Source organism: Odontesthes bonariensis, chromosome 7 (assembly GCF_027942865.1).
Source record: "Odontesthes bonariensis isolate fOdoBon6 chromosome 7, fOdoBon6.hap1, whole genome shotgun sequence".
Taxonomy (NCBI): Eukaryota; Metazoa; Chordata; class Actinopteri; order Atheriniformes; family Atherinopsidae; genus Odontesthes; species Odontesthes bonariensis.
The window spans coordinates 5,156,259-5,175,869 of record NC_134512.1 but is presented as its reverse complement, the minus strand read 5'-3'; the positions used below and the strand labels follow the sequence as shown (position 1 = coordinate 5,175,869).

General features: G+C 38.7%; 1 protein-coding gene across 2 annotated transcripts in view; it reads left to right on the top strand.

Annotated features, from left to right (window-relative positions):
• Positions 1 to 19,611, top strand: part of ptprz1a (protein tyrosine phosphatase receptor type Z1a) — a 144,390-nt gene that overhangs the window by 78,029 nt on the left and 46,750 nt on the right. For both annotated transcript variants that reach the window (XM_075469295.1, XM_075469293.1), the window contains 3 exons: positions 6,072 to 6,160; positions 15,490 to 15,575; positions 16,290 to 16,310. In XM_075469295.1, coding sequence (XP_075325410.1) covers positions 6,072 to 6,160; positions 15,490 to 15,575; positions 16,290 to 16,310 — 196 coding nt within the window. The remainder of the gene's footprint in view (positions 1 to 6,071; positions 6,161 to 15,489; positions 15,576 to 16,289; positions 16,311 to 19,611) is intronic.

Here is a 19,611-nt window from a genome sequence, read left to right as displayed (position 1 = left end):
GTAACAATGTAGTCCAAATCTAAGAGAGGTACATGGCAAATGGGTAACACGAGCACTTTTCTTCAGTCTGCTGTGCATATACAGCAGTGTTCAAATAAAGGGGATCAAGTGAGGTTCTTATCAAACTGTGGTACAACACAATTTGTAGTCCATCAAAAGGGTATTCATATGCATGCATCATAATATCATGAGTGTCATGGTTGAAATGATCTTCATACAAACAACTTAAAGGACAAGACCGTTTTTTTGACATTGGGCCCTTGATTTCACATAATAACATGATGTTCTACTCACCCCTGCTTGTTGTTGGTAATTTGGAGCTGTTCCGAAGATATTCGAGAGGCGTCTGGCTGCTCTCTTGAGATATTCGGCCATGAAACGGTTTCCTATGGGCAATGTTATACAGGCACAAACTATGCTGTTTATAATTTATTAATTACTGTACACTAGCACTGATAACGTGGAGGTGCGTCGCTTTCTTAAAAAAATCCGGGTTACTGTAATTTTGAATTTTAGCCGAATGAATAAATAGGCAGCAGGTCTGTGGGCTGTCTGTGGTAGTAGCATGACGATGACGTCAGTAACACCCACTTTACGACAAAAATTCAAAATTACAGTAACACAGATTTTTTTAAGTAAGCGACGCACCTCCACGTTATCAGTGCTAGTGTACAGTAATTAATAAATTATAAACAGCATAGTTTTTGCCTGTATAACATTGCCCATAGGAAACCGTTTCATGGCCGAATATCTCAAGAGAGCAGCCAGACGCCTCTCGAATATCTTCGGAGCAGCTCCAAATTACCAACAACAAGCAGGGGTGAGTAGAACATCATGTTATAATGTGAAATCAAGGGCCCAATGTCAAAAAAACGGTCTTGTCCTTTAAAGATGTGTGGCATTTGAACGAGATTTCTGACTATTGCAGTTCAAGTCAGCAATGCTGTGATTACATATAGCCCATGATAACAAGAATAATACTAGTAGTAATAATAATAATAATAATAATAATAAGGCTGATAATAATAATTTTGTTCCCTTCAGAGATGTTTTTGTCTCTGGAAAATTCTCAATCATTCATTCAGTCTGAGAGCAAAGTGATCTGTTGGGAAATATCGTTCTCATCCTATGAAATCTTTAAGATATCTTGAAGCTTGGTCATTGAGAGCTTTATATGTTTGGAAAATAATTTTAATTCTATTCTGGATTTAACAGGGAAGCTAAAACTAAAGAAGCATTATTTCTCCTGCTAGATCTCTCGCTGTAAAATTTTGGATCAGCTTCAGGCTTTTCGGGACAGCCCAGTTATGTAGAATTAAAGTAGTCCCATCTTAAAGTAACAAATGCATGGAGCAGTTTTTCTGCATCAGTCTGAGACAGAATGTTTCTAATTTAGGCAATATTACATGTGGAAGAAGGCAGCCCTAGAAATATGTTTATGTCAGTCAAAGGATAGATCCTTGTCAAAAATAATTCCAAGCGTCCTTGCTGTTGTACTGGAAGCCAAGGCAATGCCATCTAGAGTAATTATCTGGCTCGACAGTGTCAAACTTCAGTTTTGTCTGAATTAAGAGGCAGAAATTTCAGTCATCTGGGTCATCTTTATGTCTTTAAGACATGCTTGTAGTCTAACCAACTGATTGGTTAATCTGGTTTCATACAAGTATATCTGAGTATCATCAGCATAGCAATGGAAATTCATCCCATGCTATCTACTAATGTTACCTAATGGAAGCATGTATAGATTGAGAAGAATCTGCCCAAGCACGGAACCTTGCAGAACGCAATGACTTATTCTGGTGTGCGAAGAAGATTCTTTGTTTACAAGAACAAACTGAAATCTGTCAGATGACTATGATTTAAACCAGCCCAATGTGGTCAATTTAATCCCAATGACATATTCGAGCCTTGGCAATTCAATGTTGTGATCAGTTGCATCAAATTGCTGCACTGAGATCCAAGAGGACAAACACAAACACAAGTCCACCATCAGAGGCCAAGAGAAGATCACTGGTAGCTTTCACCCCGTCTGTGCTATGAGAATCTTGACTGAAATTCTCCAAACTGATTACTAGTGTAAATGGTCACAGGTTTGAACTGCAACAATTCTTCAAAGAACTTTAAACATAAAAGGGAGATTGGATCAAGAATATTTTTAGTAAAGGTTTATTCATAGCAACTTTAAACTCTGTGGTACATAGTAGATCAAACAAGGATTGATTGATCAAATTCAACATGTAAGGGTTGATAAAGGGAAAAACCTTCTGTTTGGGATTGGATCTAAAATATACATTGATGGTTTAGATTAAGCCATGGTTGTCATCTCAGAGAGCTCAACAAGGCAGCAACAGTCTAAACAGAAATCAGGTTCCACACACACCTCATCCTACTATTGTAACATGATAATACATTAGTTACAATAGTAGGATGAGTACAAAGTCATACCTTCTGAAGCAAAACTACCACAAAAGTAGTTTGGCAGGTCTGATCCCATTTCAAAATGGTTTGTATTTTTGTAATTGGTCTATGACAGTATTAGAAATCTTTCCCCGAGGATTGTTCAAATGCAAACACACACACTCACACACACAGGGAGGTTTGTCAAATAGAGATTGTCATATTTTCCTCCAAAGCTTAATCTCTCCAATCAAATAATAACCCAGGCTCATTCACTGTCTTACATTGTGCTCTGTGTTTTAATCTGTGTGTGTGTGTTCACCAACAACCCTCTCACAAACGCTGCTGTGCCTGTTTTATCCTTTCATACCACTACCAGTGAACTGCAGAAAGGCTTTCCGCTGTTTCCACCACACGATTTTCATTGCCAAGTATGGATTTATTTTTAAAAAAAATTAAGAGATGCAGTTTTTCATTTCTTTGGACATCCAAATGCAGGATTTTGAGATAACAACATTAAGCCCATTTAGAAAATCCAATAGTCTTTGTTCCTCTCGTCCTAAAACATCTTGCAAACCTTGTGACCAACTTGACCAACTGTGAAATAAACAACTTCAGAAATCCGATCAAAAACAAGCTGTCCTGCAGTCATATTTTTCACAAACCGAACATATCTTATCTGTCATGCTGGAGATTTAACATGTTCTTGTTGTGCACTCTGCTTGTTGTTGTATCACCAAGATTGAGCAGTACTAAGCTGGTAATAATCTTTGGACCAGTGGATTAATCTTTAGTGAAGGACGTGTCTTGGTTGAAGCCCTTTGAGCACCCACTTAGTCGAATGTGTCTAGAGAGGGTCAATATATAGAAAAGGACATCTGCCTGATTATCTTAGGCATAAGGAGTTATGTCAGTGTCTTGTAACGCTAGCGGCAGGAGGCCAAATCTGCACTAATCTTACTGTTATTGTGCCCATTTTTGCTCCCATGTGACAAGACAGTGCTCATTTGGACACAGCTGTGCATTTGAGGTCAAGCAGATTTAGAGGACTTTAGTTGACTGTACAAGATTGCAATAATGATAGAGAAGCACAAAAATTACCATGCAAAGCACGTAGCATCTTTACAAAAAATGACCCTTATTCTCAACTGAAAATTTCTACAATAAACATTTCTTTAATGGATAAATAGTTTCAGATACTAGTTTCAACTCCTCTTATGCTACATTTAGTAAAAAATTATGGTCCCACTTAAACTAAAATTGAAGATAATGCAGAGTATGCCTTACAGCAGCGCTTCCATGTGATTTAGAAGCCCCTAATTAATGGGCATTCTCAGTTGGAACAGTCAAAATCCTGAATTCGAGGCTTCAGAAAGTCCACATACTAATTGGTGACATCACACTTACTGATTACTGTAATGCTCTCCTCATCTGAATCTCTAAAAAGAACATCCAGAGACTGCAACACATCCAAAACAGCGCTGCCATGATCCTGTTAAGGGTCCGCAAATACGACCACATCACCCCCGTCCTGAAATCTTTACACTGGCTCCCCGTCCCACTCAGAATTGAGTACAAGATCTCCCTCCTCACTCATCAGTGCATTCACGGACATGCCCCCCAATACTTAAAAGAGTTGCTCACCTTCAAGACCTCCTCATGCACCCTATGTTGCACCCTCCGTTCTGCAACCAAGAACACCCTCCAAGCCCCCAGAACCAAGCTTCACAGTATGGGCAATCGGGCCTTTTCCTCTGCAGCTCCGAGGCTGTGGAACACCCTCCCCTGCCACCTGTGGGCCCCACAGACTGCAGAGGCTTTTAGATGAGACCTAAAAACTCACCTTTTTAAGAAGGATTACTGCTAATATATCTTTTATTTAGCACTTTGGGATTGTTAGCACTTTGAGATTGTTAAATATAAAGTGCAATACAAAGAAAATGTATTATCATTATTCACACAGGTTACAAGTACATCCATTTTTACATCCATCCAGGGTCTGTGTCAACATAACACCCAGCACTTTTTGAAATTATTCCAAATGAATAGAAAGTGTATGCAGCCACATGAAGTCAAATTTAGAAAAGGCGTTGCAGTCGGCGTCTATTTTTCAGAGTTAGAAATCTCTGAACTTTTCAGAAAGGCACTTGAGCTATGATGGGTATTTTTTATGTTTTTTTTTTTATTCAAGCAACCAAACATGGGAAGAACGGTCACCCTAGTGACAAGGAAAATGGAAGATAAGCTTCTCCGTGTGTCTGTCTATCCCAATGATATATCTGGAATGAGTTATCAGAAAAGCCAATTTGTGAAATGAAAATGGGCTGCAGTCTGTCCCACGGGTGGCAGGTTACACAGGAGCTCCGAAGGACTGAACATATCCTTGAACCCACTGAAATAACCCCTATTTAAAATTGTCCCTTCTTTTAAGACCTGGAATTGGGTTCAAAATTGTTCAAGAATGGATATACATTGAACTGCTATTTCTGACAGATCTTTGTCATACACCAACTTCTCCTAGCACTACCGCTGTCAGATTAAGCTGTGACGGGCTAGGCTTCAGCATAGCAATGGAAATTTATACCATGCTTAGTTTTGGCTTGACTTCTTGCTGAGTTTCTTGTATTGCACATCAATATCACCAAATTAGATTTCGACAATGACAACCATATATATGACTGTATATTTTGACTGCTATAGTTTATTACATTAGATGCCATCTGAAGGATCAGACCTCATGACTCATTTTCTACAGATGTCTTGCTCTGCTTGTTGAGTTTCACAGATCTATCACTACAGTCAGACTTTTTCCTAGAATTAGCATGAATTAGCATTTCAAGAACAAATACTTAATATACCAATGATCTTTAACAAGAACTTTGCCTTTAAAAGCTGAGCGATAACAGAAATGTGAGCATTAGACCTTAGAGTGGATGATAAAAATGAGGACACAATCAGTGGGAATGAAGTTGTCCAAGTATAGAGGGTCGGTTCTAAAAGGTTCTGAGCAACCACATGACTAATCCAGTGTGAAGGTGCCACTGAACCCCACGTCGTCTCCAGTAAGCCTGTGTAGCCCGTCTTTACACTTCTCATGTGGCAGTGTAAACGCACTTTGAGGTGCCAGCTATACTAGATAAGCACCATATAAATACAGTCAGTTTATCATTTTACTCATTGGGAAATGATTTGTGTTTCTCCGTAGTATTGTTTTTTAATCTTAGAGTGTGTCTGTCTGTGTGCTGATAATCCGTAAAGTCCAAACAGGTTCATCACATCTTGTCCTGTCCATTCAAAAATAAACCAAGGATTTGCAGAACTTTTTTTTTTGTTACCTGTTTTTATGGGAAGACTACCGTGTTTTTGCAAAAATCTGGGCTAGAGGTTAATCACATAAAAACCAAAAGCATCTTCTGCCTGTCAGATTCAGTGGGATTTTGTTGGTTTGCTCTTTTTTCTCTTAAATGTTTTTATAGTTTGTATTCAAATTAAACACAACATTGCTTCTCTAAAGGTTTTTATGTTTAAACATAGATCATTCACAATGATGTATCTTTGTTACTACACTGTATGAATTTGAAGATAAAATTAGGTGACTCGAGTAAAATATTTTATTTAAAAAAGATTTTAAATAAAAGATTTAAAAGATATAAAATGTGTTTGCTTTTCTGCAGAGTGTGTTTTCAGACGGCTCACTTTTACATTGATGACATCCCATCACCCAGAGTCATTGCTGCACAGTCCACTGCTGCGTTAACTTGTGGTAACTCATACACTCAGACACACAATCATTTCAGCTCTTATCTGTAACCTTTTCAAAATGTCTTTACTTTTTCAGAATGATGTGTGTTTATGAATTTCCTTCACTCTCTCACTGAATTTTTACAAAATATTAGTTAGTTCTAAGAGATATTCTCATGTCTTAGAAGCGAATTCACTTGAAAAAATATGACATTTCACTACGAATATGCAAATCAGAAAAATTTTGATGATTGAAACAAACAAATAAACAAGCAGTAATGGTTATTTTTAGGTTGACTTTTATCTCTTTCTTTACTGGTTGGTGAAAATATTCAAATGTATTGGCTGAAGGTGGTGTTCATTATTAGATGCTTATTAAATGCCTGGTGGCTTGTAACAGTGTTTTAGATGTGAATGGGTGCTAATCGCAGCTGGTCATGTTTTGAGCAGTGGGGAAATTATTACCCTTATGGCTTGTCATGTGTCATTAATTTTGATGTGAGGCTTTATTCATGTGGATGAGAACAGCAAATGTAAACCAAGTATTACAAACATGAATTGATGTGTGCACATCCAGGCGACAAAACTGCAGGTGGCAGTCCTGAGAATGAAACAAACTACCTAAAAAATATTTACATTTTGATAATTTATATTTTTTTCTTTACTCAACAATGAATGAACTCAATCACAAAACAACATTTCAGAATTCAAAGTTTAATACATATTTGAGGAATATGTGAACTGCCAATATTTCTGAATTAGATTACATGGTTTTTTACATTTGTAGAAGCAATACACAAAATAACAGGTAACACACCTGCTGTGCGTGTTTGTGTATGTACTTGATTGGAAGAAGAAGAAGATGGACAACAAAACAGAAATAGTGGCCTTTATCATGTGAGTGATGAGATCACAAGAGTGACCATGTGTTGATTGTAGATTTATGGCTCTTCAGCTGTGTAAGTGTTAACATGTTAAAGCTTCAGTACACAAAGTAGTAAACGGGTCAAAAAAATAAACTGCCTCAAAACGTCTTACACTTTAATTCAATTCAATTCAATTCAGTTTTATTTATATAGCGCCAAATTACAACAAATGTCATCTCAAGGCACTTAAATAGTATAGTCCAATTCAAGCCAGGAACGACTCCCTTTTAACAGGAAGAAACCTCTGGCAGAGATCAGGAAGGGATGTGATCTCTACAAACTTTAGGGAAACAAATAAATCATTTGCACTTGTTTAGCCATGTGGACCTAATGCTAATGCTCAGTGCAATGACCACAGTCCCTGAACGATGTTTTAGTCCTTGGAGATGGATTAGTGTCCAGTAAACATCAAGTCTTTGCTGCTCAGGCCTCATGTCCTCTTGTTGTCCCACTGTTGTCTTTGTATCATCACTTTTTGAGAAATCTCAGCTGGACCCTTACCCTGCAATACTAAAGAGAAAGAATAGACACAGGCTTGAGAGTTTCTCTGTGAGGTTGATGTTAGGACAAATTGGTCTAAAAAAAGCATTGGTTTAAAATAATTTTTTCATTTAATTCTTGAACATAGTTAAATTGAGGCCATTTTTTTAAGACACAAAACTGATTCAAGAAAGCAGGTCAAACCATGACAAGGTTTTCTCCGGGAGAGAGGAGAGAGCAGTTAGACTGAGTATTTCCTATCTGGAGGGTGTACAGTGTTTTCCAAGCGGAACAGAATAATAAAGATTCCTTGGCTTACGTCGGGCGCTGGAGGCTCTTTTTTTCACTGGATTGTTCCTTTGTTGGAATGGAGATTGTTGGATCTCAATATTCTTTGGATTATCAATATACTTTACTCACCTGCCTGGTAAGTGTTCCAGTAACTGATGGAGAAAGGTAGGTAACTCTGGTGAGTATTCCCCTGTAGAATGATGCAAGTGTTCCAGAGATGTTTTCCAGGTGAAGTGGATCCCACTTGCAGGTGGTCTGGCTCAAGAGCAGGAATTCTGGGCTCCACCCCCTCAACAAGCGTATCTAGGACTAGAGTTAAAAGGCTTTAAAACATGAAAAGTGGTGTGAATTCTCAGAGAATCAGGCAGTCTTAACCAGACAGCAGTGGGACTGAGAACAAATTCTTTCTCACAAGGTCCAATATATCTGGGGGATAGTTTCTTGGATATGGATTTCAAAGGAATGTCTTTTGGTTTGACTCAAACAGACCTTGGCCCCCATAGCGGAACAGAATGATTTCAAAATTTGGGAAATAAACTGTGGTCCTCTATACCTGATAAAATTTCTAGAGGAGTCTAAAGCATGTTCCACAACAAAGTTAGCGGTTTCAGATGACAGCTTAGAGTTTCTGTAAGACATGAAAATGAGATGATTTAGACATTCTGTCGATTATTGAAATAATCACTGTCTTCCCATTGAAGGGGAGTTAATTCTGTCACAAAATCAAGAGCAATGTGGGACCATAGTCTATAGGGAACTGAGAGTGGTTGTATGAGACCAGAGGGCAGATGAGAACTAATCTCATTGGCCCTCATTTATCAAACTTGCGTAAGACGAAAAACATGCGTAGGTCGTGTGTACGTTCTTTTCTGCGCAAAGGTTGGCATTTATCAAATCCATCGTGAGCGCAGGAAAGATGAAATCACCACGACAGGTCTGAGGCCGTGTGCGCACTTTTCCATTTTGACTTGCGGTGACTGCAATAGCATACATAAACAGCAGCGTCACTAGTGCGTGCCTCATGAGTCGCAACAAATCCCTAGGTTAAAATTACAGACTTATCACTTCAAAGAAGGCCCATGTTTTATTTGACTTCAACATAAATATAAACATAAACGCAAATTAAATAAATAAAAAAATTAAACAAGTACAACTCCGTAATTGGAAGAGTGATGGCTCATTATTCAACCGCCTATTTAAGAGGTGATTCTAGCGGTGCGGTAATGGCGAAACGATGGCAGATCTGGCTTTGTTAGAGGACCTGAACGCGCGCATCAAGCGCGAGAGAGTGTTCTGGGACCGGCAGGATTTCTTTCGGGAAAATGATGAGTGGCTTATGAGCCGTACAGGAGAGGCGCTTTAACACTGCGCATACGCAAAGACGTAGCTCCGATCAGGCCAGCCACCCTCTCCTCCAAGGCACTCAAATCCAAACCTGGATCGGAGCTCTCCCCCCCCCCTGTTTGTGACATGCTGCGTCGGAGAGCTGCATATCGGACCACTTCTTCCTGATCTTATTGGAGAAAAAGTAAAACATCGTTCAATTTTAGATTTCATTTAATCTGGAGTTTATCACATTTTATTGACCATCACAGTAGGGGAAAATACATAACTCGTCCGGTCTGCGATTTACATCGCCAACGCATTTGACAGCGTTTCTCTGCCGCCTTTCGTCTATCCTGTCGCAAATTCTAGAGGTGCGGCCTTTTGTAGAAGGCGTGGTTAGGATCATTACGATGGATTTCAGCCGCCGGATTTATCAACAGCCACTCGGTCTTACGATGGGATTGGTGTGGTGCGCATGTTCTGTAAATCTCACTTGAGCCTCTGCGTACGACGAGTTCTCCGCTCATATCAACGATGCTTTCTACGACGGCTTGATAAATGAGGGCCATTATGAGCACAAATGGAGCAGACCACAATCTACTCTCTCACATCTTTCTGTAAGGAAGGCCACCAGAAGTAACACCTTAGGAAGGTTACAGTTCTACTCACCCCAGGGATCACCTATTTGATCACAGATGAGCAAGAGGAAGAGGGAACATACCAACTGTCTCAGATTGCAGTACCTATTGAATTGTTTCCTTGATTTCCCAGGTAAGGGCTTCCATGGTTCAGGTAGATGGGAGGACATTTTCCGGTTCTGAGGATTCATTAGCTGGAGAGAACTGACGGGACAGGGCATTAGGTTTAACTTTCCTCAAATCTGGGCCAAATAAAAGTTAAGTGTCGAATTCAAAGGTGGCATCTGCTTTTGTAGACCAACAGAAAGGGATTTTTGAAGAGGTTAGTTTTGCAAGTGGGGATGCTACCTGTCTACGTGTAGTCATGGATTACACGCCGGTAGAAATTGGTGAAGCCAAGAATGCACTGAAGCTGTTTCCGGGTGGTGTTTTGATCTATTCAGGATCAGTCTTCACCTTCCGTCGAACACAAGGCCCAAAAAGGTTTCTGAAGGGACATGGAACTGGCACTTTTCAGCCTCCACATTCAGGCAATTTTACAGGAGTCTCTGTAATACATGGCGATCATTGACCTTGTGTTCCTTTAGGGTCCTTGAGATGATCAAAATGTCATTGAGAAAGACATAGACAAAAAAAAGTCCCTCAACGTCCATATATCTACTGAGAGAGAAGACCTCTGCTATTCTGGTAGCGGTTTGTATATTACCTTGTGCTGCTGCCAACACTGTCTGTGACACTATAAGTTCAGTTGTTGCCAGGCTACGAACACAACATCCCAAGTTATTCATTGTTAATTCTCGAGATTTCAACCAAGTTTCCCTTTCTGCTACACTTCATACTTTCCAACAATTTGTCAACTGCTGCTCCAGAGAAAATACAAAGTTTGAATTTACTCTATGCAAATGTAAAATATGTATACAGCTCCTCTGTCCATCCTCTATTAGAAAAATCAAACCAAAATCTGGATCTCCTCACCTCCTTCTATACCCATTGTTCAGCATTAACATGTCACCACACAGGCTTTGAAAAAAAAGTTCAGAAAACAAGCTCCAGTAGTAGAACAATGTAAGAGATGTGTAGTCCAGAATTAAAAAGATCACAGGCTTTTAATGTAAAAGAGGATCATACTAATGGAAGTCTGAAGCCAATGAGCTGGACCTGTATTTCAATAGGTTCAGCTCAGATCAACACTCAGCATGCTCTTCCCCTGCCTCCAGCAACACAGACCTCACACCTTGTCTGTACCCACATCCTCCCTTTCATACCCCTAGAATGTCACCCTCCACCTCCATCATAGATCTTAATACAGCCTCACTCAAATCTTGCCCAATATCAGGATACACTGAGACCTCCTCTGCCTTCCCCTCAAGCCTGTGTGTCAGTCAGGTGAAGAAGCAGCTGGAAAGACTGAACCAGAACAAGGCTACAGGTCCAGATGGTGTTACTCTCAGGGTCCTGAAGGCTTTTGTAGAACAGTTATGATGAATTCTACAGTACCTCAACCTCAGTCTGAGTAAGAGGAGAAAGGTACAGTGCTGTGGAAGATTCTGCAAGAATAAATCTATGATTAATATGAATCAGTCTTGACACCATTTGATAGTTCTTGCTTGAATTAAGCTTTTTGTCACATAAGGAAACCTCGAATAATGATCAGTTAAAGCTATTATCATGTTTATTCAATTATTACTCAAAACACAGCACAATTAAAGAATAAGAATTTGTCATTGTTAAAAATAAAACAATAAGAAATTGTCATAAGTCAAAAACTTAGGGTGTATTTACCAGCACTATTATAGCATAATTAGGAATTAACCGGAAGTAAGACACTGTGGTTTCAGACGTCAGAGAATGGAAAACTAAAAAAACTGATCGTAACTTGGGTGGACTTGTTATGGAGATGATGGGAAAGAACTGGTGATCTGCTTCCTCACAGAGACTGTAAATACTCTCTTCCAAGGGTGATAGGTCAGTGGTAAATGCTTTCTTTTACAGCTCCAGCTAACTTTCTTGGTTGACACACTCCAGCCTAAATGACTGTATCTTTCTCATTTTTCTGGGTCATGCCTGACCTTGAAGTCACTACAAGAGACTGTTTTTGGCTCATCTCAGTAGGCAAGTGAGCACCTTTCAGGACCTTCTATAGTTTGGTTATTGTCCTGGGGTTGATGTTGAAGATGCCATAATCTACCTCTTTCCGTGAGCCCACTCTCATCTGGGCAAAGCAGGCAGTATGGTGAGGATCATGTTCTTTGATTTCTCCAAGGATTTTAATACAATTGAGCCTCTACTTGCCTGGATTATTGAATACTGCACAAACATGCTACAGTTTGTGAAACTAAAGGGTTGTGTTTGAGAATGTGGTCAGCAGCAAAGGAGCATCACAGGGGACTCTACTCTCAGTTTCTCTTTATGCCTTACACCTCAGTATAACTCAGAGTCATGTGTTCTTCAATAATACTCAGATGACTCTTCTGTGTATCGGTGATGGACAAAAGGCTGATTGACCATTTTGTGGTATGGTGTGGGAACAATCACCTCGTCTTGAATACAAACAAAAGAAAAGAAATCATTGGATTTTTGGAGGACCAGAAAAAAACAAAACACTGTCACCATCCTTGAAGAAGAGATTAAGGTGGTTAAATATATATAAACATACATGGGAGTTTACCTGGATAACAGATTGGACCTAAAATGCAATACTGAGGCTTTCTTCTAGAATGGACATAACAAACTATACTTCTTAAGAAAGCTTAGGTCCATCACCAAAATGTTGCATACCTTCCATAAGTCTGTGCTGGAGAGTGCTGCTTTACAGCCATCTGTTGGGTAAGTTTCTTTAAGTCACTGGCTCTACTGCTACTGCTCCAACTGATAAAGAAAGCTGGCTCTGTGCTGGGAACTGATCGAGAGTTCCCAGACCTGAATGTACAAGAAAACCATATGTCACCATGTTCTGAGCATCAGAGATTCTGACGTAGCGTTGCCATAAGTATGAGTCACAGTTTCAGAATATGGCTTCAGGTTGCGTCTGTGCTGTGACTGCATCCTCAGGTGGTGGACATGGCAATTATGCCGAGTTTGATTAATAGGTTTAGTTATTGTAACAATAACCTCGAAGTGACAACAGTTTCCTAGATCATCTGTGTTGATATCCTGATCACAAACATAAAAAGATTACTTTCACACCAATTTAGCATAACATAAGAACATTCACATGGGTGCAGGTTTTCTAAGAATAGAGACTTGAAAGTTGGATTAATTTTCTGTTTGGTGGATTCTTACCTTGGAGGGATGCACGTCTTAAATATTTGCAATATTCCCTGGAATTTTATCTGTGTAAATGTTTGAGTTGAAAGGCTGCAACAATAGCTGAGATCTATTCAGCAGGAGAAGACAATTCTATGGTCAAAATTTGATGGAGCTCAGTGTAGTAATTTCTGACACTTGCAGCTAATGACTGGATGAACTGGTGATTTAGAGTTGGTCTTCCAGACAAGTTTAAAATATTCCCTCTGAGTTGCATAGGGGAGATCAGCTGTGTAGTATGCTCAGTGATGGTGATCAATGATGCTCATTTTCCCAGTTGTTGCGTGTGTTCCATTGTATTAACACAGGATGAGATAGCATTGTTTAGTTCTTTATTCATGTGTAACCTTACACCAGACACCCATCTGGATTTGGTACTCAAGGTATTCAAGATTCAAGATTCAAGTGATCTTTGTTACTTCAGTTGCGATTATGTTGATTATTTTATAGCATTATATTATACCTTTGCAGTTCTTATCTACGAACATAACTGTACATTATTAAGTACTGTGTCGATTATTTCAATTCAATTTTATTTATATAGCGCCAAATCGCAAAAAATGTCATCTCAAGGCAATTCAATAATGCAGTCCAATTCAAGCCAATTAGAGTCCAAATCATTATAATCATAATCCAATCAAATCCAATTAATTAAATTCAAAATTAGTCTAATTCATATATACAGATCCAATTCAAAAATAATTTCTTAGCTAAGGAAACCAACACATTGTGCAGAAACTTCTCTTCGGTCCAGTATCCCGTCCTGAGCATGCATGAGGTGACTGTGAAAAGGAACGACTCCCTTTTAACAGGAAGAAAGCTCTGGCAGAACCAGACTCAGGAAGGGTGGCCATCCACCTCGACCAGCTTATTTGTTTTGTACCGTAACCCTTGTTGCTAGTCTTGTTCTACATCTTACTATGGCATTTTATGTTCAGAACCCTCTGAACAAACATGTGTGGTAAGACAAAAGAATAGAGAAATTTTTTAAAACCTCCACTTTCTATGTCCAGAACAAAAGCCCACATTTTTTTTAGACATTGACTTAAATTTAAGCCCACATCATGCCCTCGCCTCCACGTGTCAAACTCTTGAACCGCCAGAGGTCAGACAGAAGTTGCAGAAAGTAAGGAAAGAGAAATGAAGAAAATAAGAAAAATAGAAGTCATATGTGTTTTCCATCTTGTATTCTTGGCGCCCATCTTTTGATTCCTGTGTTCGATGTACTTTTTTTTTGTTACATGTTTAACCTACTGTATGTTGCTGCAATTGATGTTATCTAGCAGATGAAGTAAGCTTGTTTTCACACAAAGAATTTTTTTTCCCTACAAGTAACCGGCACAATTTTTTCCAGTTAATTTTTGCTGGCTTTAACTGACGTTTACCTCATCTGAGTTGGCTTATTTGCAAAAATAAACCAACTCCAAGTCAAACACTCAGATGAACGCACCTACAATTTTTTTTTTTGTTATTTTTGATGCGACATCTTTCAACATCAACCAGCCATTGTATCCTTGGCTACATGACGCCAACTGGACAAGATTCAAGGAACATTTTCAAGGAAGAAGGATTCAACAGTTTGCAACACGTACTGAGGGCCCACAGAATCCCTGAAAAGATGTATAACCACCCCAAGCAGCAGAACCCTAGACATGGCCACTTCGAACATCAATATTTGAGACTGCTGGTAAAAGCTTAACACTGCAGTAAGATCTCTGTTGGGCCTTAGAGGGGATGTGCGCATGGTTGGTGTCAAGAGATGCAGTGTTAAAAATGATCAATTTCTTCAAAAGTTGTTAGCCATCTAGTGATTACAATTAGGAGCCCAATTTCCCAGTATATTTCTCTATTCTCTTGCCATTACACAAAGCCATGAGCTTTTTTTTCTATAATACAGTACCTACCGTACGTCCAATTAAGTTCTTATAAAACAATTGTACTTCAAGGTTCTGATTAAAGTTTTCAACCGACCTTGAAGTACAAGAGTGTTATAAGAACTTATCTATCTAGTTAACAAGTCATTGTTGAGTGTTTTTTTTTTTAATGTAAATTTGGTCAATTCAGGAGAACGAATGAGTGAGACTGATTAAGATTAATAATAATTTTCCAAGTTTCTTTATTTAAATAGTTAGTACACTACAAGAAGATCGCGATCTAACTCCCTTAAAATGTTATTATAAGTGTTATTGTCATGGCTGCATTTATCTGGATTAAACATTCTGTGTTTTTAGCTGTATCCCATATACATATATATATACACATACATTAGAGCGGATCTCAGAGTTTCTATATATATGTATGTATATGTATGTGTGTATACATACATATATGCATTTACATGTATATATGTGTATATTTACATTGAATTTTGTTGAATCTTTCAGATGAGAGAACAACTTTTCCAGTGAAAGACTTTGTCGAACATGTTGCCGAGCTTCACAGCACCCAGGGCTTCAAGCAAGAGTTTGAGGTAAAAGCATTTTTGATAGTCTGACTGGTGTTGTGGTTGTGAGTGTTTTCATCTTGTCTACAAGCTACATAATGAGTTGTAACTGTGTCAAGTACTGCCTTGATGTAGAACGGCAACAATCTTTGACTGATCTAAATCCTGTAATCATAATGTACCTGTAACAATAAAAGCAAATGTCGCAGTCACGCTCATGTGGTATGAGTGGCACTCATTAATTCATGTGAGCAACATGTCAGTAGTTTTGTGCCTGTTGACCTGCTGTACAACACTCACTAAACGTATCAAAGCTTGTTTTGCTCTGCGGCTTCCACTAAAGAGAAAATTAGAACAAAGTCATGAGGGAGGCTTTCCAGTGTCGATAGTAGCAATTCATTATCAACATTCCTCTTAAATAATAGAAATATTTGCTCTGAGCTGACATAAAAGAACACAGGATGTAAATAATTGCTAAGTGGAATTAATTATTTACCCATTATTACTACTTTAATTATTACCCATAATGATTGTATTTTTTGGTTCTACATCACAGTTTGTTCTACTTTGTATCAGTGCCAATTTTCCCAATGGGCTGTCAGTAGTATAATCTCTACTTTTATATCAAATTGTGTGGAGTTATGGTTTTCTTTCTGTGCTGTTTTTTTAAATTTTTCCTTCTTTTTGGTGTTGTCATGGAAACATCCTTTCGACCCACTGCTTCCTCACCCTCATCAACAGTCACTGAAGAAGAGTTCTGAGGTAAGATGCTCTCCTCCAAACTAATCTATGTAGTCTGTAAAATCACTGATGGATGCTGGCACACATAATATGGGGTCATGTGGAAAAGAAAATTCCCTCTTGCAATTCTATGGTTTTGCTCTTCAGGAGCATCCTCTGTTCCTGACATGGTCTTAAAATTAGATATATACAACCTCAGATTAGCAACAACACATTGCATATTATACTTTATAATGATTTATTAAAAAGAAAAAACAATGCAAAACAATGCAGAAGCAGTATATGAAAAATTAAATACGTCCTTTGGCTTACAAAGGAATCAAGAGTAGTGCTGCCAAGCAAAGCCCTGCAAAGCCATTTTCAAGCAATTTGGAGTACTTTGTTCTAGAATGACAAATGTTATTCACAAATAGAAAACATCAAAGACATTTACCAATCTTCCTGTGAGTCGATGTCCACATGTTCTCTCCAAGGTAATACCTTGTGATACTCAGAAAAATTGCACATCTTAGACTCTACAAGCCTTAGGTAGAATGTTAGATGTTAAAGTTTATGATGTCGTAAGTCCTACTGTACATGTATGGCTTGTTGGAAACTCACTCTAAAACATTGAGTATCCCATTGTTGTGACACTGTCATACAGAAAATTATGATATTATGTTATTGCTGCAAAAGGTTATTCAACCACTTCTTGTATTTACTTTTTCTGCATTTTGGCTTAGTTTATTTCAGATAGATATTGAAACTGTGCAATATGTATTCTTATTCATTGTATTAAAGGGATAGTTCGCCTCTTTTGACATGAAGTACAGCTTCATGTCAAAAGAGGCGAACTATCCCATATTAACAATATCATTTATGAACATTGACTTACCCCCCGCTTTGACGACGGTAGTCCGGCTAGTTTGCTAGGGTCCCGAAAATAAAGCGTCTTGCTTCTCAAAACAATATGCATTCAAAAGAGTAATACATTTGCATCACAAAATCGTCCCTCCAGAAAAAGTCAGACCTCGCTTGGCGCTATTTTTGCCTCCCTTCATATCAATGCGGGCTATGTAAACTGTGCAGACCGAAGATAAGAATATTTTATTTAAAAAGCGCTTTTCTAGATTCTCAAAGACACTTTACATATCAACTTGATGATATCAACAATATTGATGGAAGAGTCCATATTCATGGACCATATATATGGTGTCTCTAGCAGCATAACTCAGCAAGTATGGAAAGTACTCCACTGCACCACTCAAGTCAGTATAATTATTAATTATTGTCTTCATTTGAAAGTGGTGGAACAAATAATCAGAGGCTTTACTAAAGTAAATGTACAAGAACAAAATTGTTTAAAAACTACTTAAATGTTTGTCAGTCAAAACTACCCTATGTGACTATGTCCTATCAGCTTCACATCGGAGCCTAGAGTGGGATTGTTGTGTGCTGAGGGTGATAATTTTAATTTTGGTTCCCATGGTAACATATTAGAGCATCTACGCTGACTGTGTGAGGCATGTATTTCACACATGTCCTATCGGGAGGAGGCCTTGAGGCAGGAGATTATATCTCTATCTTGGGCATGCTTTAGTGTCCTCCTGGAAGAGCTGAAGAGAGGGAGGTCTGGTGATCTCTGCTTTGCCCCTGATCCCCTTCCAGTCCCACATAAGTGGTAGAAAATGGATGGATGAATGGATTATTCTCAGGGATAACCCCTAAATCCCCAGCCAGTTCTTACTTATTTTAATTCATTCTCTGCTTCATTGGCCACCACTAATTTAATGATAATGATAGTCAAGTCAAGTCAAGTCAAAGTTTATTTATATAGCACATTTCATATTGTTACATAGACTCAATGCGCTTTAGTAAAAGAAAGAACAGTTAAAACATTAAAAAAAAAAACTAAAAATCGAAGTAAAAAAAGAAGTCATTAATCATAAGCTGAAGAAAATAAAAATGTTTTAAGACCCATTTTAAAAGATATCAGAGATTGAAGTGACCTAAGTTCCAACGGTAATTTGTTCCAGAGAACTGGTGCACAATAGCTAAATGCGCCATGACCTGTTTGCGTGTGAATTCTGGGAACTGTGAGAAGATATTTATTGGAGGACCTTAAGTGACGGTTTGGATTATGTAGAGATAGTAAATCGGAAATATAGGGAGGGGCTAGGTTATTTAATGACTTGTGGACGAGAAGTAGTAATTTGAATTCAATTCTTAGTTTTACTGGGAGCCAATGAAGAGATTTAAGAATAGGGGTGATATGGTTAAATTTGGAAGTTCTAGTGAGTATTCTAGCAGCTGTGTTTTGGATAAGTTGTAATTGGGGGTCCTAGCAGCGAAGCTGCAGGAACCCATTGGAATAGTAGCTTTTCTTATTATTCATCCGTTTCCGCTGCAATTGAAGTCTATGGCAGCCCCATGAACGCTATGGTAAAAAGTTGTGAAATTTGGCACACGTAATCAGCCAAGTGCCAAAGCCAAAGTCAAGAATTTTCATGCCCCAAGAGCTTACTCTCTAGCGCCACCAACATGCCAAAGTTCAAAGTGCATTCAGCCTAATAACTTTGGACTACTTGGTCCAAATTTCACAAATGAGGCATCGTTGGAATCCTTGGATCATGTCGAGTCCAACGCATCCCTATGACGTCAATTTGCGTATGCCTAGATTTTCCGCCATTTTGAATTAAATCAAAAAGCTTAAAAAAGCATTTCAGGTCACAGAGATTGTCTGATTTTCACGAGACTTGGCACATAGACTCTTAAGACCAAGCCGCACAAAAGTTATCGTGTGGAATTTTTAATTAGGCTTCTGATTTTCCATAAAAGCCAATCAAACTCGAGGTTGATGCCGCCAAACCGGAAGTGAGGCCATATCTTGGCAACCAATTGATGTTATGACGTCAAACTTATAACACAGACTCATGACCAGGACGGTAAGAGGCCAACGAAGTTTGGTGACGTTTGACTAGGGTGACCAGATGAGGTTGGCTGAAATTCGGGACGGGGCGCGCGCGCATGCATACGCGCGTGTGCGGGTGGGCTGACTTACATGTACAGTAATAAAATGCTTTGTCGTCGGTGTTCTAGTGTAGATTGGGTATAATTGCAATAAAAGACGCACACTCCGGTAATATCATTGCAAGTTCCAGTGTATTGGTATAACGTACACAGTCCAAAATTCCGGGGTTCATAAAATTAACATGAAAGTTAAAATTAACTTTAACTTTTAACATGACGAACTGAACGTACAAAACATCAAAACGCACTATAACATCAGATTCTCCTCCGTGGGAAACTCCTTCCTGCACACTTTACAGAACACCTTAAATTC